The sequence below is a fragment of the Urocitellus parryii genome, chromosome X (genome assembly GCF_045843805.1).
Source record: "Urocitellus parryii isolate mUroPar1 chromosome X, mUroPar1.hap1, whole genome shotgun sequence".
NCBI classification, from domain to species: Eukaryota; Metazoa; Chordata; class Mammalia; order Rodentia; family Sciuridae; genus Urocitellus; species Urocitellus parryii.
In genome coordinates, this window is record NC_135547.1 from 97,653,455 (window position 1) to 97,680,227 (window position 26,773).

The 26,773-nt window shown below is 37.0% G+C and overlaps 2 protein-coding genes across 8 annotated transcripts in view; one reads left to right on the forward strand and one right to left on the reverse strand.

The window, feature by feature from the left end:
• Cask (calcium/calmodulin dependent serine protein kinase) overlaps positions 1–26,773 on the forward strand; it is a 349,943-nt gene that overhangs the window by 188,476 nt on the left and 134,694 nt on the right. The gene's annotated exons all lie outside the window — the stretch shown is intronic.
• Positions 13,346–21,031, reverse strand: Gpr34 (G protein-coupled receptor 34). Its single transcript, XM_026387553.1, has 3 exons — positions 20,976–21,031; positions 20,282–20,352; positions 13,346–15,032 (listed from the first exon to the last, which is right to left on the reverse strand). Exon 3 carries the CDS (start codon positions 14,932–14,934, stop codon positions 13,810–13,812), a length of 1,125 nt encoding a protein of 374 aa, XP_026243338.1. The 5' UTR covers positions 14,935–15,032; positions 20,282–20,352; positions 20,976–21,031; the 3' UTR covers positions 13,346–13,809.

Here is a 26,773-nt window from a genome sequence, read left to right on the forward strand (position 1 = left end):
GTCTGATTTCAGAGTCCACATTCTTTTTTTTTTTTTTTTTTTTTTGGCTGGGGTTTGGGGAGAGAGGTTGTAGGTGCCTGGTGTTAAACTCAGGGGCCCTCGAACACTGAGCCACATCCCCAGCCCCATTTTGTATTTTATTTTGAGACAGGGTCTCACTGAGTTGCTTAGTGCCTCGCTTTTGCTGAGGTTGGCTTTGAACTTGCGATCCTTGGAGCCCACGTTCTTGTATACTACTTTATAATACTCTCACTGTATAAGATAGTACCCACAAAATCTGTTTTGTTGCTTTGGATAAAGTGACCCAAAAAATGTATCTCATTTATGTACATGTCTCCAGATTTTGATCTGGAAACTTATTAACTCCTGTCAACCTTCCATTGTAGAGGTACCCCTTTCCCTTAGTAATCAATAAGTATTCTGAGGGTCATATTTTGAGACTCTATGAAATGTTTTCCTTCCACACCATGGAATTAGCATCCATTGATGATGATTCTTGTCTAAATCCACAGTTTCACTGGTGTTTGCATCTTGGTAATCCTTTGATAGAGAAGTTAGACTTGAAGCAATCATTTTAAGGCATCACTCTAAATAAGTCTTATTTTATTTATTTCTCAAAGAGAAGCATAGGTATCAGAGTTTCTAATATTTTCATATTGCCTCATCTTTCTCTTCCTCCAAATGGTAAAATGTGTTGTTTTAATAAAAGTACAAAGAAAGCATTGAAGCTAGGAAATAATAAGTTCTCTAAAGTTCCATATCTCCGGAAATATTTAGTAGAAGAAAATTGGAAGAAAGATGCCGAAGTTAAATTTTAACGCAGTCTGTAAGTGGTTCACTTCTTGCATGGTGCTCTGGCCAGCAGAGGGCACTATATCACCGGCCCTTGATAAACCCATTGCTATCAGCCGCAGAAGCTGTCTGCATTGCACTATTTTCTAACTGGAAACTTAAAGCAATAGAAAAGTTTAGGGTTTCTTTTTGTTTTAATTTTAAGCTCTAATAAAATTATAAACTATATTTTAGTAGCTGAAAACCAATTTAAATGTGATAGAATAAAAGTAATTGTATAGACAATGGATTTCTGTCCTTAAGATGAAAACCCAGTACCACTTATCTGCCTTTAATACACTATGTCCTTTGGGGATTGTTTTGTTTTATTTTGTACTAGTGATTCTCACAAGAGTGACCTTGGTAAAAAATTCAGAACCATAGTTATGATGGTAAAAATAAAGTCTTGATATTTTAGTATGTGAAAGTTTTCATTACCATCTTTCAGTTTTTAACTTTTTAAAAAATCGTGGCAACCGATGGATATAGTTGTAAAAGGCAAATAGTACTAAAAGGCTTGTAATAATAACAATAAGTGTAATTTAAAGTATGTTTCACCTTTTGAAGAAAGCATAGGAGAAATCACCTTTGTCCTCCACTGTAGTCACTTTCTCCTGTCAGCCTATGAAGACCCCTTCATCTTAAGAGATGCCCTAGCCAGATGCAGTGGTGCTTGAAGGTAATCTCAGTAAGTTGTGCGGCTGAGGCAGGAGGATCTCATGTTGGAGGCCAGCCTGGGTAATATCGCGAGACCCTATCTCAAAAACTAGAAAGGGTTGGGGGTGTGGCTCAGTGGTAGAGTGCCCCTGCGGAGGGGGAAAAAAAAACCACCCTAAACTAATTGTTTCATTATTCAGTTCTCTCCATCAGGGGGAGTATATGCTTGTTAGTATGGATGGGAACTACTCCCCACCACGTAAAAGATTTAGAAAGTTAGTGTGTGTGTGTGTGTGTGTGTGTGTGTCTGTCTGTCTGTCTCTTTCTCTCTCTCTCTCTCTCTCTCTCTCACACACACACACACACACACACACACACATACACATATGCAAGCACACACAGGCTTGTGAGCTTCCAAGTCAAATAATTTGGAGCGTTGCCTTTTTTGCTAAAGAAATTTCTTAAATTCACTGTTGCTTTTTAAAAATTTCATTCCATACATTCACTTCATTTACATTTTATATGCATCATTTATCTGTTGCTGCATACCAAACCACCCCCAGACTTGGTAGCTTAACAAAACAATTCTTGATTCATTCTCAACTCTGCAGTTTGTTCTGAGCTGAGCTGTCTTCTGAGTCTCACCTGGGATCATTCATGCAACATAGTCATCTGGCAGCTCAACTGAGGCTTGATGGTTCAAGATATCCTCACTCACATGTCTAGAGAGTTACTTGGGATGGTTTGGCAAGCTGGACATCCCTCTCTATGTGATTTTTCATCCTGGATTTATTTATGATGAGATGATCTTAGGGTTCCAAGAGAGGAAAACTGGCAGCTGCAAGGTCTCTTAAAGCTTTGCTCAGATGTCATACAACATCCACAATATTTTATTTTTATAATTATGATTATTATTATTTGGTGCCAGGGATTGGGGGCACTTAACCACTGAGCCACATCCCCAGCCCGTTTTATATATATATATATATATATATATATATATATATATATATATATATATAAATTGTTTACGAACAGGGTCTCGCTGAGTTGCTTAGGGCCTCACTAAGTTGCTGAGGCTGGCTTTCAACTCATGATCCTCCTGCCTCAGCCTCCCAAGCTGCTGGCATTACAGATGTGCACCACCACACTGGCCACAATATTTTTACTGGTCAAAACAAGTCTCAATATCTGTCCAAATTCAAAAAGAGTTGCAGAGAATTCAGGGTCATTTTTAATCTACCTCATTTATTTTTAATATTCTTGTAATTTTAAAGTTCTAACAACACTTATATTTCTTCCTCAAAGTGCAGTGCATTGGTTCTTTTCTTTGAGATGAATATAGTATGTGTACCTCAGAGTCCACTATTTCCTGAGTAATATTCCTCAAAGAAAAAGACATTGTATTTGCAAAGGGATGCCCTTCATGACCCACTTAGGTCTTGGAGCTGTTGTTATTTTGTTTCTTCTTCATTTTTTTTAAATTTAGATGGGATGGGCTGGGGATGTGACCCAAGTGGTAGCGCGCTCGCCTGGCATGCGTGCGGCCCGGGTTGGATCCTCAGCACCACATACCAACAAAGATGTTGTGTCCACTGAAAACTGAAAAATAAATATTAAAATTCTCTCTCTCTCTCTAAAAAAAAAAGCCATTAAAAAATAAATAAATAAATTTAGATGGAATGTTTTGTTTTACTTTATTAATTATTTCTACGTGGTGCTGAGGATTGAATCCAAGGCCTCACACATGCTAGGCAAGTGCTTTAGCACTGAGCCATAAAACCCCAGCTCCTCTTTTTCATTTTTAAAGATATATTAAATGTGCCATGAATTTATGCTGCTTCCTTTGTATTATTCCTATAGTCTCTCCTTTTCTGTCTCCAGAATATTAATCTAGCTTTTCAGTAAGACCAGAAGAAAAATCGAATTCTGCTACTTCCCAATAGTATGTTTCACCCTGAGAGCTGGATAAATTCACTGGTCTCCCCAACACTAGAGAGTGAACAGCTGCAGAAAGATGACCAGACTAGGAGGGTGGAGCAGCTCCCCCCTCCCTGTCTAGGTTGTACTCATTACTCAAAGTTTCTTTTCTTTTCAGGATCACAAATATCAAATCATTGGACCATAACACTCACATTGACTTACTTAGCTGCCTTCTCTCCCTACTTGCCATAGATATCTGGAACCCTCCACTCTGTCCCCGCAAGAGCTGACCCTACATGTTCCTGTGTTTTTCAAGCCTTGCTAGCCACAAAGGGGAACTGAATATGAACATGCATGCAAACCTCATCAGTTCCCTTTGCAGCCATCTGAGCATATTTTTTATTCATATAGAGGAAACAAGTGTTTTTCTTTGAGTAAAAACTGAATTTCCACGTGGAATTGAAGCATTTCTGCTTCTGACAGCTGGGGGCGGGGAGGTGGACCACAAGAGAAAAGGGCACTAATTGGTGAGAAAGGCATTTAAAAGAGAAAGTAGGGGGCTGGGGCTGGGGCTCAGGGGTGGAGCGCCTGCCTCGAATGCGTGGGGCACTGGGTTCCATCCTCAGCACCACATAAAAATAAATAAATAAAGATATTGTGTCCATCTACAACTAAAAAAAAAAAAATACAAAAACAGAGAGAAAGTAGGGCAACAAGAGGTACAAAAGTGAATCAGGGAAGAGAAAGAGGAGCTGCTGAGTACTGAAAAGGAAAAAAAACAGTGGGGGGGGGGGTGACAGGGGTGCTAGAAAGTCTCCATAATTAAAAGGGTCCAGTAGAGGCAGGAAACACAGAAGGGAACTGACTACTAAGGAACTGTCTGTAACAGCTATGCCAGCAGTATTGATGGAAGACATAAAAACTTTGGGTCTAGAAACTTGCTGTTGGACAAAACTTGAAAATATGACACAGTAGAGTGATTGATTACCGTTCCCACCTGAGTTCTTGATACTGAGCCAGGGTTTTTTTCTTTTCTTTTCTTTTCTTGAGTACCAGGAATTGAACCAAGGGTGCTTAACCCCTGAGCTGCATCCTCAGCCCTTTTTATTTATTTTTTTTTGTTTTGTTTTGAGACAGGGTCTCACTGAATTGCTTGGAGCCTTGCTAGATTGCTGAGGCTGGCTTTAAACTCATGATCCTCCTGCCTCAGCCTCTGGAGCCACTGAGATTACAGGTGTGCGCCACCTCGCCCAGCCAAGCCAGGTTTCTAAGGAAGGTGCTTGTCCCTATTTCACAATGCAATGTGGTAACCAGTTGAACCACCCTGATTAGGCAAAACAAAGCCAAGGATTGGTTATGTTTTAGCATATCTTATTCTGCCATCTCACCAGGCACCCCCATTTTCTTTTACTTGCTCAAATTTCAGAGTATGGTTCTGACTAGCATAAAATGGAATGGATCTGCTACCTCTCTTGTCCAGGAATTTGCTATAATGAGTGAAAGCTAAGGCTAAGTTACCCCTTTTGAGTTATACATCCTCCATTCATTGGATCCAAATTGGTTCCCACTGTATATCTCTAGTTCTGATGTTTACTCTCAGCTTCTACCCATTCCATTTTGTGTATTTCCCCTATCTTTCCCTTGGCATTTGGGTATTTGGATAACGCTGGATTTTTCTTACTTGCTTGGTGCAGTTTTTTAAAACTGATTTGGTCTTCCTAACAACCCTTTCAGTAGAGGAAATAGAGCTGATCCAAGATTACATAGTAATTGGTGGAACCAAAAATTGAACTCAGGCAGTCTGACTGTGTCACCCACCCTTTTAACCTGCTATACTGCCTCTTGACTCATTATTTAATGATGTTACTGGGCTAATAAAACCTATCAGGTTCAGACTCACCATAATTCTTGTCCTGCCCTTACCAATAAAATCGAAAGTATTCCACATCCATTGGCCAAGACTAATCCCCTGGACTGCATTTGAATGGGCAATACCTACATTTTCCTGGAAACTTGTTTTTTTCTAATTTTACTTCACCCCCTAGTGAATGGTTAATTCTTTCCTTAGATATGCTGATACATTTAATCAGGTCATCTGGTCTAAGAGTCTTTCTATCTCTTTAAAATTCTTCTACATATCTGTATTTAGGTTTTGGGGGTCTATAGTTTAGTATCCAGAAAACAATTCTATTTTCATGATTTCAGAGATCACCTAATTTGATGCCTCTGTATTATTTGTAACTGAAATACCAACCTGTTGAATTATAATTTTATCTACAAATTCTTTAGCTTAGTCCTTAAGGGATGTATATCAAAGGGCCAGTGTTTAATCTAGATTTATTGATTAGAAAAAATATTTTACTTTGCTTATGAGCAAAATAAACCATATACAAAATAAAAGGCAAGCACATTAGAACTTATTTGTAGCCCATATAAATAAGAAAGGATTGTGCTCCAGAATATATAAAGAATGACTTCAACAATTTTTAAACCTTTATTTTACTTATTTATTTTTATGTGGGGCTGAGGATCAAACCCAGTGCCTCACGCATGCTAGGCAATCACTCCACCACTGAGCTACAACTCCAGCCCTTCAACAATTTTTTAAATATTTTTTAGTTGTAGAGGGACACTATCTTTATTATTATTTTTTTAATATTTTATTTTTTAGTTATCGGCAGACACAACATCTTTGTTTGTATGTGGTGCTGAGGATCGAACCCGGGCCACACGCATGCCAGGCGAGCGCGCTACCGCTTGAGCCACATCCCCAGCCCGACACAATATCTTTATTTTATTTATTTTTATGTGGTGCTGAGGATTGAACCCGGTGCCTCATGTATGCAAGGCAAGTGCTCTACCACTGAGCCACAACCCCAGCCCTTCATAATTTTTTTTTCCAAACTGGAGTTTTTTTCTTTGTTTTTTTTCTTTTTTTTATTTCTTACATACATAATAATGATGGAATGCATTACATTCATAATTATCCATTCACAGCACAATTTTTCATAACTCTGTATATAAAGTATGTTCACACCAAATTATGCCATTCATAATTTTTTACAAGGAAAAAAGGCAAGCAACTCAGGATAAAAGGGAGGAGAAAAGGTTTAGATATGAATAGATCATTCACCCAAGAAGAAACCTACGTAAGCAAAAAATAACATGAGATGATGCTCCCTAGCACTGGTAATGAGGGATGTGCCAGTAAAAACCACAATGAGATACCATTTCACACCTATCAAATTGAGGAAATTTAGTAAATGTGATAAAACCAAGTGTTGGTGAGGATGTGGGTAAATTGGAACTCATGTCTACCTAGTGGCACGAAGGGTATGTAATGGTAAAATCACTTTGGAAAGTGATTTGTCAAAACCAAGACAAGCAGACAGACCCTTACAACCAAGCATTCCTACTTCTATCAACTATAGACAACCTTCGCGCATGGGTGCAAGGCATACAAAAGACTTTGCTCAATTGTGGTTTCTAATAGTGGACCAAGTGGAAACCACCTAAGTGCCCATTGTCAGGGGAAGTGGAGAAATGAACTATTGTTTTTTTTTTCCTACAGTGAAGTACTGTATCAGTGAAAAATGAATGAATAAAACTTCCTTGTTATCAACTAGATAAGCATAATTTGAGTGAAAAAAAAAGTTACAAAGGGCTATAATACTAAGACACCATTTGTGTGAACTTTGAAACAAAAAAAATGCATATTGTTATGCACATATATGTTGTAAAAGTACAAAAATGTATATTCAAATGATATGTGCTAACTTTAGGAAATAGACTTGCGGGTTGGTATCAAGTGAGCTTTAGGATATCTAACTTTTTGGATTGCACATATGGGTGTGAGAAAAAAAAATTTTTAAACTGGGGATTGAACCCACAGACGCTTTACTACTGATCCACATCCCAGCCTTTTTAGTTTGAGATAGAGTCTCATTAAGTTGCTGAGAGATTCCCTTAGTTTCTGAGGCTGGCCTCTTGCAGTCCTCCTGCCTCAACCTCCCAAGTGGCTGGTGAGAGAACTTTTAAGTGAGGCCAAAATATTAACACCTGTCCAATTTGGATGATGAGTGCTTACCTGCCTATTACGTTGTATTTTTTTTCTTCTTTTTATGTATTCTAAAGTGTTTCATTACTAAACAAAACAAAAATTTTATATGTGAAATTACCAGGCCAGATTATAACTAACAATTAACTGTTGCTCCTGAAATAATTTGCATGGCTTATTAAAGCAAAAAGAGATTCTGTGCACACCTGTATCTAAACCATAATTAGAAAACTTTTCCAAAGCTTGTCTTATGCATTTCATGGGCTAGAAGCACAATCAATTAGGGTAACATGCTCATATTCAATTTCATTTTTTTCTTCAATTCCACCTGTATGAGTCTGTTCTGGATCATTATCCCTATTTCAGAGAGAGCTTTCAGAACGTACAAATGTATGATAGCTGGAAAACCAGTCTTAAGGAGTTTGGTGTTTTGATATCAGACAATTTTGATGAATGATCAGCAGAACTTTGGCCCCAAATAGATGTTCATGGCATCTTAAGATTTGTAAAGCAAAAGACATCTCAGCAGTCACTACAGTGCATGGATAAAATGAAAAAAAATGGAAAACATTTTCTTAGCAGAGACAGTGAAATGGAAGCTTACCAACTTGCATCCCTTCATATGGAAAATATAGTTACTGCTTATACTCCAATGCAATGGAGACTAAATGGTGATAATGCTTGTAAAGCACCCAGCACAGTAAAAAGCACATAAATAAGCTTTTTTTTTTTTTTTGGTACTGGGGAGAACCCCAAGGGGCACTTAATCACTGAGCCACACCCCCCAGCCCTTTTTTATATTTTATTTAGAGACAAGGTCTCACTGAGTTGCTTAGGGCCTCGCTAAATTGCTGAGGCTGCCTTTGAACTCAAGATCCTCCTGCCTCAGCCTCCCAAGATGCTGGGATTACAGGCATTTGCCACCGTGTCTGGCAGCTTTTACTTGGCTTCTCATTCTATTGCATGTGAACTTGAAGGAGGAAAATAAGAGGCAAAATGGAGGTTTAGTACAAATCTGTACCTCCTCTCCACTTCTCGACCCACTGTTAGAACCACCCAACCAGCTTGCCAAGTCTTCCTCTGTAAATCCAGACTGAGCTGAGGTGCTGCCGGCAGCCATTCAGCTGAGCCATGTAGCCATGACAAACGACACTGTGCCAGCCATCCAACCTGAGAGTGTGCCATAGTTTCTCTTTCATCTGAGTTGACTTAATTCGGATTATATTTGGAGTTACAAATGCTTTCTTCCAGTCAAAATATAAACTTCTTTAAAGTTTATGGTGTTTGTGGGTGCCTGACACAAAAGGCTCTCCGGTGAATATCATATCTGTTGAGAATATTTCTCCTGATTTATGCTTTCGCTTTTGTAGTTATAGATGAACAGAATGCCTTTATTTTATTTATTTTTATGTGGTGCTATGGATCGAACCCAGTGCCTCACACATGCTAGGCAAGCGCTCTACCACTGATCTATAGCCCAGCCCTTGGTTTACAGTTTTTGACAAAGAAGAATCTAAATTTTTGTTCAGTCAAATCTATGGATTTTTCCCTATACCCATTTTTTTTCCCAAGGGGGTTGTGCTGGGGTTAGAACCCCAGGGTGCTTTACCACTGAGCTACTTCTCCAGACCTTTTTAATTTTGAGTTTGAGATGAGGCCTCACTAAATTGCTGAGGCTGGCCTCTAACTTGTGATCCTCCTGCCTCAGCCTCCTGATTCACTGGGATTACAGGCCACCACACCTAGATTTATTTCTTTTTTTAATTAATAGAAAATTCTTTCCCACCCACAGATGAGTTAGTCACCTATGTTTTTTAATATTTTAGTGATCTCATTATTTACATTTCAATTTTACATCTACTTATATTCTTTTTTGGTGTGATACAAGGTGAGGCAATAAGTTAGCTTTTTAGTTTAAGAAAGTATAGCACTATTGATTAATCTATCCTTTCCTTCCTGGTGCTTTTTATAATGTTTCCTTTATTTGTGGTGATTCTCTCTAAGGGAAGAAAATATATCAATTACCTAAGAAGCTTTGTAATATTCTAGCACATCTTGACTTACAGAATCTTAGGTCTCCCTCTGATTTGTTCCTGCCCTGACTCTTTTGAGAGCTATTAATATGTCATATACTCTTCTCATATGTCATCTAGGGTCTACAAAGAGATGTGTACTCTGTCCCACTGATTAGTTTATCTTTTCATCTGCTCTTCAATGTTTTTCTTATTGAAGGATAAGAATATATTTTAATATCTGGTAAAGTAAGTTTCCATTACACAGGTTAAATATTCCTTATCTGGGATGTTTGGACAAGAAGTGTTTTGGATCATAGAAGTGTTTTTCTGATTCAGGAATATCTGCAGAGACTTTACCATTTGAGCATCCCTAACCTAAAAATCCAAAATCTGAAACTTAAAAATGTTTCAGAGTTTCAGGGCTGGGGCGTAGCCCAGTGGTAGAGCACTTGGCTAGCATGTGCCAGATCCTAGTTTCTATCCCCAGTATTGACCCAAAAAAAAGTTTCAGATTTTGAAACATTTGGGATTTCAGCTTTTCAGATTAGGGATGTTCAACAAGTACTTCAAATACTAAAAATTAATTAGCTCATTAACATGTTTCTGCAGCATCCAGGTTGCTTGTTCAGAGAACTCTATTTCATGTTGTTTTTCTCTTATGAATAATTTTCAATAATGCCAAAGTTCAAATAGTTGCAATTATATCAGTTCTATTTTTATATCGCAGGACTAATCCATTTTTAAAAGTTGAAAATAAAACCTTGAGCCTGAGTATAGTGGTACACGCCTGTAATCACGGTGGCTCAGGAGCCTAAGGCAGTAGAACCATGAGTTCAGAGCCAGCCTTAGCAACTTAGTGAGGCCCTAAGAAATTTAGCAAGACCCTGTCTCTAGACAAAAAAGGGCTGGGAATGTGGCTCAGGGATTAAACACCCCTGAGTTCAATGCCTGGTACCAAAAGAAAAAAGAAAGAAAGAAACTCTTCTGTGCTGGAAGAGAACTGTCTTTTTCTACCAATAGGATGGGGGAAAGTCAACCACCCTCAAACCTGGTTTCACACAGAAGACATTCCAAAACTAACAGCAGTACTCAGCATTGAGGTCTTACTCTGGTAGGCAGGTGGTTCATCTTGCCCTTGTTTGGTTTTGCATATGTGAGATGTTATTTAGAAACTTGTTTTGAAGGTCTTTTGCAAGGTGAAAGTATGTATATATTTCCGAATTTCCCTTTTTGGTTTGTTTTTTAGCACTGAACCTTGGGTTGGGGGAGGTAAGAACAGTGTTTCCTGCTTACATACACCAATGTTCAGTAGGAAATAAAAAGATTTTATGCAATAAATAGCCCTATATTTGGTGAGTCAGTAGCATACTTTTCTAAAAACTAATATTTCTATCAGTAAACAACCCATGATAAGGTTACAGACAGATGGACTTTCATCAAAATTTATTTTATTGAAAATAATATTATAGCAAGAATTAACTCAATAAGCTTTATAAAAAAATTTTTTAAGAATGCCAGTGTGGGGGCTGGGGTTGTGGCTAGTGGTAGAGCGCCTGCCTAGCACATGAAAGACCCTGGGTTCGATATTCCGCACCATGTAAAAATAAATAAATAAAGGTATTGTGTCCAACTACAACTAAAAAATAAATATTAAAAAGAAAAGAATGTCACTGTCAGGGCTGAGGTTCTGGCTCAGTGGAAGAGCACTTGCCTAGCATGTGTGATGCACTGGGTTCGATTCTCAGCCTCACATACAAATAAACAAAATAAAGGTCCATCAACAACTAAAAAGTATTTTTTTAAGAAAATCATTAAAATAGAATGCCACTGTGTAAGGCTTAGGGATTAGTATAGTCATCTCACTTAATAATTAGATAGCTTCTAGAACTGAATGTATTTATAGTTTAATGTTCCTTAGAACATTATATTATATTATATTATATTATAATATTATTATAATATAATATATAATATATATATTATATTATAATATAATTATATTATATATTATATAATATATAATATATATTATATTATATTATAATTTAACCATTCAAATTGTGTGTTTTGAATAGAGACATGTTAAGGATACAAAATGTTTACCAATAATGTCAAATGAATTTTTAATTTCAAGGACATGAGGGAAGATCAAAGTTTCCCAAATCATACAAACCGAAGTGCTGAATTTCATTTAGATGGCATGTATTAACATTGTCAGGCCAAAGTAATTAAAATAATTTAATTACTTTTTTTTCTGGGCCACTAATTTTTCTGCAGATTTTAATTTTTATCTGTAAACGTAGCTTGTTTTTAAGTATATTTTTTTTGCTATGGCCTATTCTGTCTTCAACAAGTTGTGCACTTTACTGAAATAAGGTTAACTCACACACTGAACAAAAGCCAAATCTCGTTAAAATAAATTCAGCTCTACAAAAAGCCTCCATGTTCTTAAACTCTGATTTCCCAGCCAGTGGCCTAACTTGAGTTTTAAGAAGTAATCTAACAAAAATTTCATATTCTGTGACAGAAACTTACAAATGGACCCTTAGAATTTATCATTAACACACTTTTACATATTGATTCAATGGCACTTTGGCTTGGTGGGTAGCCAAAGACCTTGACAAATGCTGGACAAACTGTCGAGGAGATTTGCCTAATGACACCTCCCAGGGTAGAAATTGTATAATATTCTATGTAGCTATACCCATGTAGATTGACTAGGAAAAAAGCTAAGGAATACTCAGTTTTTGCTGCTTTTTTTTAAACACCCTTTCCTTCCCTTTCTCCATGTCTTCTTCATTCATCTACCCATCCTTTCATCCCTTCATTCATTCAGTTATTCAATAAAAATATATTGATTTCCTATGTGCCAAGTAATATACTAAGCTCTTAAGTTGCTGAGGCTGACCTTAAACTTATGATCCTCCTACCTCAGCCTCCCCAGTAGCTGGGATCACAGGCATTCACTGCCACATATGGATTACTTCTTTTAATACAAATCTCTAGGGTTTCTTTTATTATCTTGAATCTTTAATTTTGTACCTTACATAAATCATCATGTGATACATACCCTTTTGCAATTTTGTATGGTTTTTTTCTCACTCAACATTATTTTTGAGATTTCTCCATGTTGATGCATGTGGATATAGTTCATGGCATTGAGGTTCTATATGGTTCTCCATGTTGGTAATGAACCACAGTTTGCTTCTTCATACTTTTCTTCATACATACTTGTTTCCAGTTTTTTGTTGTTGTTGTTGTTTGTTTGTTTGTTTGTTTGTTTTTGTGTATGTGTGGTTCTGGGGATTGAACCCAGGGTCTTTTGCATGTGAGGTAAGCACTCTACCAACTGAGCTATATTCCTAGCCCTCCTGTTTTTTAATATTATAAAGAGTACTTAGTGCACCGAGCATCACTACATGTGCCTTGCATACGAATTTGAGTGATTCTGGAAGACACGTACCTTGTGGTGAACTTTCTGGATGTATTCACATCTTTGATTTGATCCAACCAAAGTGTGACTGAGATGGCTGAATCATTTTTAAGTAAGGTGCAGTTTTTTAAAAATATATATTTTTAGTTTTAGGTGGACACAATACCTTTATTTTATTTTTTTCTATGTGGTGCTGAGGATTGAACCCAGTGCCTCATACATGGTAGGCAAGCATTCTTCCACTGAGACCCAGCCCCAGCCCAAGGTACAGTTTCGAATCCTTTTGCTAGGCTATTAAATTCATCGCTTATCTGTTTAATTTTTACTGTCTGGCATCTGAATTCTTTCCATTTTGTTCTAAGCAGTGATAGATAGTGGGTGATCTCATTTTTATTAGAATTTTATTATCATTTCATCTGTTAATAGAACTTTAGGCAAAATGAATATAGAAGCAAATTATACAAGCTTTTATAATGATACACAAGCATATATTTTCTGACATTTTCAGTCAATCCTAAAATCACTTAACTTATTTGGAAACAAAATTTAAATTAGTATCAAGTGCTTCATTTTAGTAACTACTTTAATGACTTGAGAAACTATGCTATTTGTTTTAGTAATTCCATTGTTAAAGCCATGAGTTTCATATAACTTTATAATCCATTGTTAAGAATGTTAGCTTAACAGTATACTTTGAGAGAATTTTACATACAGTTTATAAACTTCTCTTTGCCTTGAGACATTTTACAAGTAAGCAAGTGAAATATCACAAATGCAAACAGAGATTTGAGAAGGCTTGAGTTTTCTAAATGCAAGGGCTTTGTTTCATACGTTTTTAGATTTTCATGGAATTAAGAGGCTGGATAGTTATCAATCTTTCCAGTATGTTCACCTTAAGTACTTTTAGAGCTGTACATTATCTTAGCTGCCACAGATGTCTCATGCAGGGAGTATCCTGGCTTAAATTCTGAAGTGCTTTCACTTCTGCTTGCTTCCCCTTGAAATCGTCTAAAAAGAAGGTGACACATTATTTTGCGAATATTACTGGACATCAGGAAATACATGACTGGATCCAAGCAGCTATTGAAAGACGACAGAACAAGCATGATCTCATTGGTTTTGTGAACAATCTCCTTCCAATTGCAAGATGATACATTGATCTGGGAAGAAATGTAGATGAATCGAAAAGCATGATAGGGGACAAAACAGAGAGTAAAAATTATCAGTACAATAAAGGAATTCCGGGCTGTGGTGGCATATTTACCCGAATTAGGAAATTTGGACCTCTTTTTAGAAATCCTCAATAGATTCTTGCCAATCTTAATATACGAAAGGATTATTAGTAGGAAAATGAGCCAGAACATTATCACAAGAACAAAGTTAAAAATGGCCTCTCCTTTAGCATTGTGCCTATCTCTATAATGGAAACACATTGTGGAATTGTGCCCTCCCTTCTTAAGTGTTAAAACAATCATAGTTAAAAATCCAGCAAGAGCAACTATCCACACTATACAGCAAACATAAATACTTTGTCTGGTTGTTATTGCCCTGCGTTGTTGTAGAGACCGATTAATTTTTATGTAGCGATCCAAACTGATGAATCCAAGCAAAATAATACTAATGTACATATTCATATAAAATAGTGTTCCCACAACCTTGCAAAAAACCACACCTAATGTCCATTTGTTTTGGTTAATGTGATACATTATTCGGAAAGGGAGGCAGAAGATGAGCAGAAGGTCTGCAATGGCGACATTAAGTAGGTAAATATGAATGGAATTTCTCTTGCGGTGGATGCCGAGAAACACATAGAGGGCAATTATGTTTCCAACCAATCCCACGATGAAGATCACAGAATAGAATGTTGTTAACACAGTGGATAGTAAGTTTTCATCCATGGAACAGCTTGTAACGTTTGGTGGTCTTGACACATTTTGTGGTACTTGGTCACTATAATTAGTTATAAAGCTTGTTCCCTGGGAGGAGCAAGACCAGCTGCCAACTGAAGTAGTTGTCATTGTTAAGTTGTGACTTCTTCTTGTCTTCTGTGGGGATCAAAAACGGGTGCTAAATGACATGTTCCTTGTGTGTAGTTCCTATGTCTTCAGATTTTTTCCTACAAGAGAATACCAAACATTGAGTCATTCGCTATTTTATTCTTTTTTACTCTGAACATTTTTTATTTGTTCTTTTTAATTATCCATGACAGAGTATTTTGATATTATACATCAAGTCTAACTTCCCATTCTTGTGGTTCATTTGCTATTTTAATGACAGTAACTTTAACTCAAAGCATAAGTAATAAATTATTTCTTTTCAGATATTGTGAGAAATGTTACTATTTTCCTACCTTTGAACCATTTAGCTTTCTACACAATATATCTACACCATATATCTATAGTATTGTTGTCTCACAAAACAGTCAGCAAACTTAGGATCTCATGGAGCATCCTGCTCGAAACTTCCCTACAGCTTTCTCATTTTTCTCAGAGTTTGTTTCATTTATTATATTAAAATGAAAATAAGAACATCCTTTCTTAGGGAGACTGTTATAGGATTAGGGGTGGAGGTCAAGGGAGATGACAGATCATGTTGATGCTCAAAGATGAGCATCGATTTCCCTAAATGTGGTTATAGCCATGAGTAAACTGGGCCCACTGTAGGCCCTGCCCAGCTTCAGAACTGCTTCCTGCCTTGGCCCTTCCTCTCAGATGTGGCATTCATCATTATGACACATAGTGCCACATGGTGTGTGATGGTAAACTGTAATGATCTCTCATGCGATGGTAGGAATAGAGGATCCTAAATTTCTACCTTCTCAACCCAAGACCAAGGTAGGAATATTAACATCATAAGCCTAGAGGAACATGCAGTTAACATAACAGACCAAAAAAGCCAGCACCTGTCTCCTTACATAAACTCACATAACACTGATCAAGAGAACAAAGTAGTCAAACCAAACCAAATCAGATGGCAGCAACCATTAGCCCTTTTGAACTGCAAGCACAAAAGGGATAATGTAGATGGGAAACAGAATGCACAGTCCAAAATTTTGAAAGTAACTGACTGAAGTTTAAATATGCCCTGGGTTATATAATTTGAGACTGTTGCTAGAACCTTATGAGACATAGTATGTGATGGCCCATGCCTATAATCTCAGCTACCTGGGAGGCTGAGGCACGAGGATGCCAAGTTCGAGACCAGCCTGGGAAACTGAGTGAGATCTTGTCTCCAAATAAAACTTAAAAAGGGTTGAGATGTAGCTCAGTGACCAAGCACTTGCTTAATTTTCATGAAGGCCCACGTTCAATCCCTAGTACCACAGAAAGATTAAAAAAAAAAATAGGTAGCATGTTTGTGGCAGTGGAGAATGTTCTACTTGTTACTGGATGTTTTCTGTCATTTGACTGCTATGAAGAACTCAGTCTGAAACCCTGTTATAAAGTGCTGGAAGACATAAGGAGCAGGTTCCAAAAAGTCTCATCCTATTCCTTTCTCAGGGTGACTGCTCTGTTTCTCCACAGCTGCCTGTTATCAGGGGTAATATAAAGACATTCAGAGCAGGATTTTCAAACTCAGACCTAACTCACTCTGTGATCAAGGGCAAATAATCTTTTCTTGCATTTGTAAAAATGAAAAATACATATGATGAAGTTCATCCTGGCACATAACAAGTGTTCAATTAAAAGTGAGGTTTGAAGCTGGGGATATATCTCAGTGGTAGTGTGCTTGCCTAGCATGTGGGAGTTCCTGAGTTTCATCCCCAGCCTCACACATACACACATACACACACACACATGCACACACATACACAGTTAGCTTTAAAAAAAATCTTTTGATTAATCTCATTTTAGTAATTATTTTCCACTTAGCTAAATACTGCTTGGAAAATGAAGGCAAGACAGGGACCCTGCCCTCATTCAACTTTTTGCAGGAGTGTGCATTCAAACCCTGAAGACAATAAAACAAATTGGATTTTAATCATGATCATTAATTTCTTGATTTGATATTATGCACAAAGAAAAATAGTTGGAAGATTGTAGTCTTTCTTTTGATCAAGAAGAAACCACTTTGGTAGAGGGTTAACATTCGTGTTTAAAATCTTATAAAGCAGGGAGGGAGTTGACTCTAAGGAAGAGGAACTGGCTGGTGAAGAGGAAGTTCCTGTAAGCCCTAGTGGGAGCCTGTCTCCCAAGCTTAGGGCAGTGGAGGGAGAAGAGCAGAAGGAAGGGAGAAAGGAAGGAAGCACGGAAGACTGAGTCGTCTGTCCTGTTTCTTGACTGCAGAAAGATAGATTTCACAAAGTTTGTAGAAATTTATAGGCATGTTCCTTGGGATGTGACAGCCTAAGAAGAGAGACAAGCTGCCCAAAATGAAACTGATAATGTAATCTGCATTACCAAGAAGAGGAAAAGGGTGTGTGTAGACCAAACTGGGTTATGTGGTCACACAGGGAGCTACTGTCAAGAGGTTCAGATAGAAACATGTTATCCCCTGGTGAAAGGACAATGACACAGGAAATGATGAGTTTTGAGAGTTCAGGTAGCTGAAATGACTTGAAAACCTCATCTGTAATTAGTTTCTATTTTCTTCCATGCTAGATTTTAAACCCCAATAGGATTAAGAACAAGTCTGTTTTATTTTCCTCTGTGTACTAAGTGCTTAGCTCAATAAGTATTGTTGAATCAAAGAGGGAATTGATTGAATGTAAAGTTCTGTATGTGCATATTAAAATCAAAAGCACAAGTACTGCCAGGACTTTTCACTGCACTAACAGAAACACAGTTGCATTTGCTGAATCAGTGAGCAATGCCCCTGCAACAAAAATAACTCCATCTTTAGTTGAATTCTAGATATAAACTGTCTTCAATGAAGATTATTACTACTGATCTGGTTCTGTCCCAAGCTGATAGGGTCTCCCCTGAAATGCAGTTTTTGAGCATCCTCAGCAGCACACTTAGGAAAAGCCACTGACCAGATGGGGAGAAGAGGAATTCAAATCATGTCATGGAAACAAATTGAAAGAAGTAGGTACCCTGCCTTGCAGACGGGAGCATTTCACAAGGCCATGGAGAAAAGGCTTTCATCTTATTACCTGAAAGCAGAGCAGGGATCTGTGATAGAAATAATAGAAACGTATGTTGCCTCCTCGTAAGGAAATGTTTTTTTAGAATGAAAAATGGTCTATTTTGGGAGGCAAGAAGGAACTTACTGCCACCCTTTGGGCACTTTTTTAGAAGGGATTCTTAGTGGTACTCAATCCTGGCTGCATATGAGAATCCCCTTGAGGACTTTTTTAACTTTGATTTATATGTATATATATTTTTATGTGGTGCTGAGGATCGAACCTGGTGCTTCATACATGCTAGTCAGTGCTCTACCCGTCAGCCACAACCCCAGCCCCACTTGAGGACCTTTAAAAGATACCGATGCCTGGCTCCTTCCCCAGATATTCTGATGTAATTGGACCAGAATGTGCTTCAGGAATTGGTTTCCTTTAAAAACTACTGTGGGCCCAGACAGGGTGGCACACTCCTGTAATCCCAGCAGCTTGGGAGGGTGAGGCAGGAGGATCTTGAGTTCAAAGCCAGCCTCAGCAACTTAGTGAGACCCTGTCTCCAAAAAAAAAAAAAAAAAAAAAAAAAGGTAAAAATAAGCTTTGTGTGGTGGCACATGTCTATAATCCCAATGGCTCAGGAAGCGAGACCCTAAGCCACTCAGTGAGACCATATTTCTAAATAAAGTACAAAATAGGGCTGGAGATGTGGCTCAGTGGATGAGTGCCCCTGAGTTCAATCCTGGTACCAAAAAAAAAAAAAAGTAAAAAGGGCTGTGGATGTGGCTCAGTGGTTAAAAAAAAAAAAAAAAGGTATTGTTGGGGGAGTCTAATGTACAGTCAAAACAGAACCCCTGAGCTAGACAGCCAAACCATCAATGATATTTATTTAACACCGGCTATGTACCAAATCCTGTGTTGAGCACATTTATTTAATTTATATATTCTTTACAACAACTGTGTGAGATAGGATTTACAAAAGAGGTTCTGAAAGATCAACAGGTTAGGACCTTAGCCCATAGCCACACAGCTCTTATATGGCCATGCCTAAGTTGACTCAGATCAGACTTTTGAGAACCCATGATCCTTTTTACAAAACCTCACTCCTTATCACCATTTCCTTATTAATGCTGAGTTCTATTAGCAATATTTTGATGTGAATCCCTTAACATTATTTCCCCCAAGCAGTTTTAAGAAGCGATTATGCCAGCTAGCTTTGCTCCTTTGAAAAATTATTGATCTTTTTTAGTTGCTATGTCCATTATAGTAAGTAAATAAATGCAATTTACTGAATCACAAAGTATTCCAGATCATCCCCCAGAACATATCTCCTCAACACTTCTAGGTCCAGTGGCCATAATCAAGAGTTTCTAGAAAGCTGTTAGCACAAAGCACATATTCTGAAACCATTTGCCTCAGCTTTACTCTGTGAGGAAAATAAATAAATAACACTTGGATAAGACCATCAGCAAACTTTTCTGGTTTTTCTTAGTCTCAAAGAGAATAAAGGAAAAGCAATACATTTATTTAAATAGTAATAGTAGCCACCATGTATTGCTATGTATCAGATGGCTAGCATTTAATTATTAACAAATTAACATATTAGATTCTGTTTTAAACTTAGTGGCTGATTTTTGCCTCCTGCTCTATTGGCTCATTGCAGTGTCAATCACTCACTATTCATAAGGCCATTTAGTGATATTTTTGACACTACTTGTTTAATGTGTTAAGAATTGCCAATGAAGACAAGAACCAAACCACTTTATTCACAGAATTTTCCAGTGAACCTTACTTGTGACCCTGGTCGTCCTATATTGAAGAGGATGCAATAGTTTGGTTTTTTTGTTTTGTTTTGTTTTGTTTTTGGCAGGAACCCACGGCCTCATGCATGCTGAGCAAGTACTGTACCACTGAGCCACACCCCCAGCCGTTTTTATTTTATTTTGAGATAGGGTCTTGCTAAGTTGGCCAGGTTGGCCTCCAACTGGCAATCCTCCTACCTCAGCTTCCTTAAGTAATTCAGATTACAAGAGTGCATCTTATCACAGTAGTTTTCTAATACTAGATAGTATTTGTTACTTGGTAAATCTTGTTCCTAAGTTTGCAACTCTGTGTTACTGCTTGTACCTTCCCACCACCACCACCACCCTACTTCTACCTCTGGCAGTTGTTTTCAGCTGGATCTGGTAAGAGCTGCTGTCCCTAGAGAACCCAACAGATTCCATTGTGACTCCAGATAAGCAGAAGCTTTTTAAATGCACTTTGGGCATGTTTATATAAACATCACATTACTATGCTGAAATACATACCTGTTTGATTGCGATGGCTGCCTTGATAATGACTTGAATCTATTCAGGCCATGCTTCAAAAATTGCATTAACTGATATATACAGAAGGAAATATCAAGAGCACATTACTTTGGAAATAATACTATTAGGAGTCTATTAAGTCTGAACTATCAAAAGAAATTTGTTGATTTTCGTTATTTGAATTAACTACAGAGTATTTCTCTTTCTCTTTTCTCTAATATTCACCTTATTTACTTCTAAAACACCAAACTTAAACTTATTGGCCTGGTAATTACCATAAAGTAGTAATAACATAATAAAGAATACTATAATTTCAAGCAAGAAGGCGCCATAACTTAGTAAAGTCAAGAAGTCATAGATAATTTCTAGTATGTTACAAATAAAACTTATAGCATGAGAAAATAGCTTGATTCAAGTAGATCTGCAGCTCTTTGTGGTACTCTACAAAGACAATATAAGCAGTGCGACTATCTCAATAATAGGTGTCCTAAAGAAGGAGTAACACCATCTCATTTGAAATCAAGGCAGAGGTGTCCTTCAAACTGTTTACTCAGTATCTCTAAAAGCAACAGAATTGCTGGTACCAAAGTAGCCTTATCAGTATGAATCAGGTTTCACTTTGAATGCTCAGATAATCGAATTTTAACTAAAATGAAAGCTCATTTATATAGTTCAAAAATCCATGAATACTCACAGTGCAGTCTTTCCTGAAGTCAAAAGAGCTAAACCCCAAGCTTCCCTAGACTGCTTGTGTCAGCTGGGTTCCTCCATCCGGTGGTGGTGTAATTGGTTGGGGTTGTCTTCTTTTTTCTATTCGCCTGTGGTGGTAGGGTTTCTTTTTCCCTTTTTCTTTCTTTTTTCAATGTGACAACCCTTAGACTCCTTTTGAAGATATTGAAAGGTCCCACCACCCTGAAACAACTTCAAGTTCAGTCCACATTTAACTCTAGGAAATGATCTCTTCTTCACGAAGACCTTCCAACTTGAAAATTGGAGAAAGTTTCCCTCACTCCTAGAATAAAATGAAAGTTCTATAAAGTATAAGAATATCTAAGCATTTTCTGAATTTCCTAAGAAATGATACATAATATGCTATCATCGTGGACTTTTAAAGTACCAGTGTTGAATTTCTGTTTCTTTCTGGATTCATTTTAGAAATCAGTATTCACATAGAATAGCCTTCCTATACTGAATTTTACTAATATTACTATTACATTTTATTCTTTAATTTTTTCTTTTCTTTAATCTGTATATTATTTTAGTATATTTTCATGTATTCCTTTAAGACCTTGGATTTATTTTCTAAAACAATCTTATGATATTAGGACTAGATGAGATTTGGGATGCTAGTCTTTCCTTTCTAGCATACCAATAAACTCACCCAAGTAAATTAAAACAATTTTTTATGTTTTAAAAGAAAATAATGATGGGATTCTGCAGTTTTTGTTTTGGTCCTAGTCCAGCATTTAACCACTATCTGTTCATCTGTGTAACTGCTGGCCCTGCAGTTCAGTGTCATTTCCCTTTTTTTTTTTTTTTTTTTTTTTGTCATTTGGAATGAGGAGTTAACTTTTATCCTCATAATTGTTATCCTGCAGTTTGGTTTAACTAAATCACATTTAATGCATTGAGCTTTAGCTAACATTGTAATTATTTCTGGGTACGCTCTTCTGAACATCATATTCTCCAGAGCTTTTAGTTGGTTATAAATATAATACATGGAACAATGCTTTTAAATTGCTAGAATGAAAATATTTTGTAGCTCTTACTTCCTCTTTGAACCACTGAGAAGGAAGATGAATACTGTATAGGTCTGGCAGTACTTTTTTCTTATGTTGGTAAAGTACACACAACATTGAATTTACCATCTTAATCATTTTTAAGTGGGTAGTTCAGGAATTTTAAGTATATTGATATTATTGTGAGACAAATCACTAGAAATCGTTCATCTTGCAAACCTGAAACTCTATAGCCAGTAAACATTGATTTCCCCTCTTCCCTCCCCCACCCTTTTGGTAGCCATGATTCTACTTTATATTTCTATGATTTTGACTGTTCCAGATACTTCACAGGAGTAGAATCATATAGTATTTGACCTTTTGTGATGAGTTTATTTCACTTAGCATAGGTTCATCCAGGTTATACCATGGGACAGAATTTCCTTAATTAGACTTTATAATATTCCACTGTATGGATATATCTCATTTCCCTTATCCATTCATCTGTCAGTGGACATGTGGCTGCTTCTACCTCTTGGCAATTGTAAAAAAGAAAGGCTGTAATGAACATGGGTGTGCAAATATCTCTTCAAGATCCTGGCAAGATTTTTCAATGGCAAAAATAGGTATTTACTTATTAGAATTCTGTCTATAAAATCTAGCATAAATATTTTTTCTATATTGTCCTATTTTTATCATACCTAAACCATCCCTTTTCAAAATACTAATTGCTTTTTAAATCTTTAGTTTTCTCATATTTTCTCAACATCGATCAGCAAAGCTAACATGCTATTTGAGTATAAATCTTTTTTCTAGTTCTTTATATGACCTTTCTGCTGTTCATTCTGAACCTTGTACTTTGTGTTTTTAGCTTCTTCCTGTATATCCTCTTCTCCATCCTTCCTGGCTCTCTTTTGTTGGTATTGTAAGCTTTTTATTCATGTGAAGTGACTTCAGTTACTAATGTCCCCATCATCTCTTTATCTAAATCCCAACCCTGGTGAAATTCAGCTTGCCACCTCCTCCAGGCCTGAAAATTATCAGCTAAAATGAGCACTTTTGGGTACAAACACATAATCATGCTGGTTGGTCTCCCTCCAAATTCATGACCACAAACTTTAAGTGGGCTCCTGTGCTCCCAGCAATCCTGGTGATTTTCTTGGTCCAGTGGTTCTAAAAGTATGGCTCCCAGACCAGTAGCTAGTCTGGAAGCATCAAGAGCTTGTTGGACCTATGTGTCCTTCAACAGATGAATGGATAAGGAAAATGTGGTATATATACACAATGGAATATTACTCAGCCATAAAGAAGAATGAAATTATGGCATTTGCCAATAAATGGGTAAAGCTAGAGACTATCATGCTAAGTGAATTCAGCTAATCCCAAAAAAGCCAAAGGCCAAATGTTCTCTATGATATTAGATGCTAATTTACAATAAGGGGGAGGGAAGAATAGAAGTTAATTGGATTAGACAAAGGGGATGAAGGGAAGGGAGGGGGATGGGCATGGGAAAGACAACCAAATGAATTGGACAAAACTTTCCTATGTTCATATATGAATACACGACCAGTGAAAGTCCACATTACGCACAACCACAAGAATGGGAAGTTATACTCCATGTACGTATGATAAGTCAAAGTACACTCTATTGCCATGTATATCTTAAAAAAAACAAATTTTTTAAAAAAAGAAAAAAAGACCTTATTGGGAATGCATACTCTTGACCTCATCCCAGACCCATGAAGCCAGGAATTCTAGGAATGAGGCCCAGCAATCTGTGATTCGGATGCTAAAGTTTCAGAGCCACTGTCTTAGTCAATTTCAATTCATTTTCTATTCTTCAAAAATCCTTTTTCACACCTTCACTCATTTCAGACTGCAGGCAACCCTCTCTCCTTCCCTATACCAACCAGACTGCTTCTTATTTCACTTAGAAAATAGAAGCATTCAGAAGAGAATTTCCCTTTTATCTCTAGTATATATTCATGAAATTATTTAAGTATTCTATGTATTTTCTTACTTAAAAATATTCCTTTTTTGGATACCCTGTCATTGAAGGATAAGCCAAAAGTTAATAAGGAACCATAGACATGTTTTATAGAATTAAAACACCAAATTAAGCCCAAATCTGATTAAAACAAATGAACCTCACTACATCACAAAGTGAAAGCATAACCACAAGGAGAATTCTTTTAAGTGGCTTTAAAATAGGATGGGGTTTTTCATACATAATTTTAGATTTACAAAAAAGTTACAAGAACAGTAGGAAGAATTCTAGATATCTTCCACTAAGATGTTAACCCCATGTTAACATTTTTCTGCATTTTTTATCTTTCTCAATCTCTCATTCTTTACTCACCTATCTGTATTTCCTGGAAAAAAATTCTTTTATATGGCTAATGTATAATAATCAAAATTAGGGAATTTACGTTGAAAGACTACTATTATGTAATCTATAGAACTTGTTCCAACTTCATCAATTACCCTAATAATGTCCTTTGTAGCAAAATAAAAACAAGATCATATACTGCATTTAGCTATTGTATTTCTTTACTTTCACTTAACACCTTTTCCTCCCCGCCCCGTTCTGGGGATTGAACTCAGGGGTGCTTTACCATTGAGCCACATCCCCAGCCCCTTTTTATTTTTTATTTAGAGACAGGGTCTCACTAAGTTGCTTAGGGCCTCACTAAATTGCTGAGGCTGGCCTCAAATTTACAAACCTCCTGCCTCAGCCTCCTGAGCTGCTGAGATTATAAGTGGTGCCCAGCCACTTAATGTCTTTAATCCAGAATTACATTTGAAGCATATTAGCCAGTTACTTTCTAGAATGCCTCTCAGTTTGGGTAGGTGCAGTTTCCTCATGATGAAATCTGGTTTGGCAGGAACATTACAGCAATGTCACTTAGCTCTTCTCAGCAAAACCTATCAATAAGTATACACTATCCACCAGTCCCAGTACTAGCAGGACTAACTATGCTAGTTTCTGCCAGATTTCTCCCCTGTAAAATTACTATTTTCTCCTCTGCAATTAATAAGTATCATGGGAAATTCTCTGGAATTATGTAAATATCCTCATTTGTCAAACTTTCACCCACTACTCAGCATCTTTTATGATTCTTGCCTGAATCAGGATGATGAAAACTGCCAAATGATGATTTTCTAATTCCAGCATTTCTTCCACATTTAATTGGTTTTCTACTTAAAGAAAAGCTTTTCCTTCTCCCTCATGCATTTATTTCCTTACATATTTATATCATCATAGACTCATGGATTCTTTCTTTACTCAGTAGTAAGACACTATTTTGACTGGGCTTATCTCATAGTATATATCTTAAGAATCAAAGGAACCACAAAGAAATCATAAACAGAATATAGTGGTTTTGTTATTGGTGATATAGATACTGTTGTTTTATTTTATTTTGGAGAGGGTACCAGGAATTGAACTCAGGGGCACTTGACCACTGAGCCACATCCCCAGCCCTATTTTGCTTTTTTTTTTAGAGGCAGGAATTCACTGAGCTTCTTAGCACCTCGCTTTTGCTGAGGCTGGCCTCCAACTTGTGATCTCCTGCCTCAGCCTCCTGAGCCACTGGGATCACAGGTGTGCACACCTCACCCGGCTCAGATATTGTTATTTTAAAACTTGATACACACACTGAAGGACAAAGCAAATGAGTAACTATGTTAATATCATTAGGTACCAGGATAACTTGCCAAGTCAAAGAAGTAAAAACTCTGTAATTGAGTAGGAATAACATCAATATAAATTTGTAATTTTTTTTCTCCTTCTTAAAAAATACATAATTTGTAGTCCACTGAAAGCTCAAAGCAATTATAACTCAGTAGTAATAATACGTCTAGTACCCACATTATGGTTTAAAAAACCTTTTCCCACTAAAAAGAAATGGGACTGCTTAGAGAAATGGCTGATTCTGGGGCAAGAAATGAACAGGATGATGCCTGGGACATCATTTTTGCCCTGAAAACAAATAAGTTAACAAACTCCTAGAATCTTAAGAAAGGAAATAGGAGCAAACTGACTTAAAGGGGTTCCCACTGCCTAAACACAGGATAGTTTAAACATCAAAATGAAAAAGGGGCAACAACTGATTAAAATATATCAAATATAGCAAACACTAAGTTCATAATAATACCAAATAACATCTTCACTGGTCACCTTTGAAGGTTGCCTAGAAAACAACTTGCCGGGGCTGGGGTTGTGGCTCAGCGGTAGAGCGCTCACCTAGCAAGTGCGAGGCCCTGGGTTCGATCCTCAGCACCACATAAAAATAAATTAAAGATATTGTGTACAACTATAACTAAAAAATAAATATTAAAATAAAGAAAACAACTTGCTATTCTGGAAATACTTCATAGCACCTTTATTCATAATATCAGAATCAAAACAATACAAGAAATGGCCCAAATGCCCATCCACAGGAGAATGTACAAACTGGTATTTTCATACTTAGCATTTAAAAAATGAATTACTAATCACAATGGAATGGATGAATCTCAGAAACATACTGATGGAAATAAAGTCTTACATAAAAGAGTGCCTATCATGATTTCCTATATATGAAGTTCTAAAATAGGCAGAACAAATCTATGGTGAAAGAATATCAGATTAGTGGTTTGCACTGTGTGGGGGGTGACAGCAGAAATCAAATAGGAAGGGAATAAGGAAGATTTCTGGGATAATGATAATAACTCAATAAGCATTTGGATTACACAGACGTACGCCATTCTTCAAAACTCTAAGGATGGTGCA

Excerpts from the sequence above, each read along its gene's own strand:
- Gpr34 (XM_026387553.1), bottom strand. The coding sequence starts at position 14,934 with ATGACAACTACTTCAGTTGGCAGCTGGTCTTGCTCCTCCCAGGGAACA.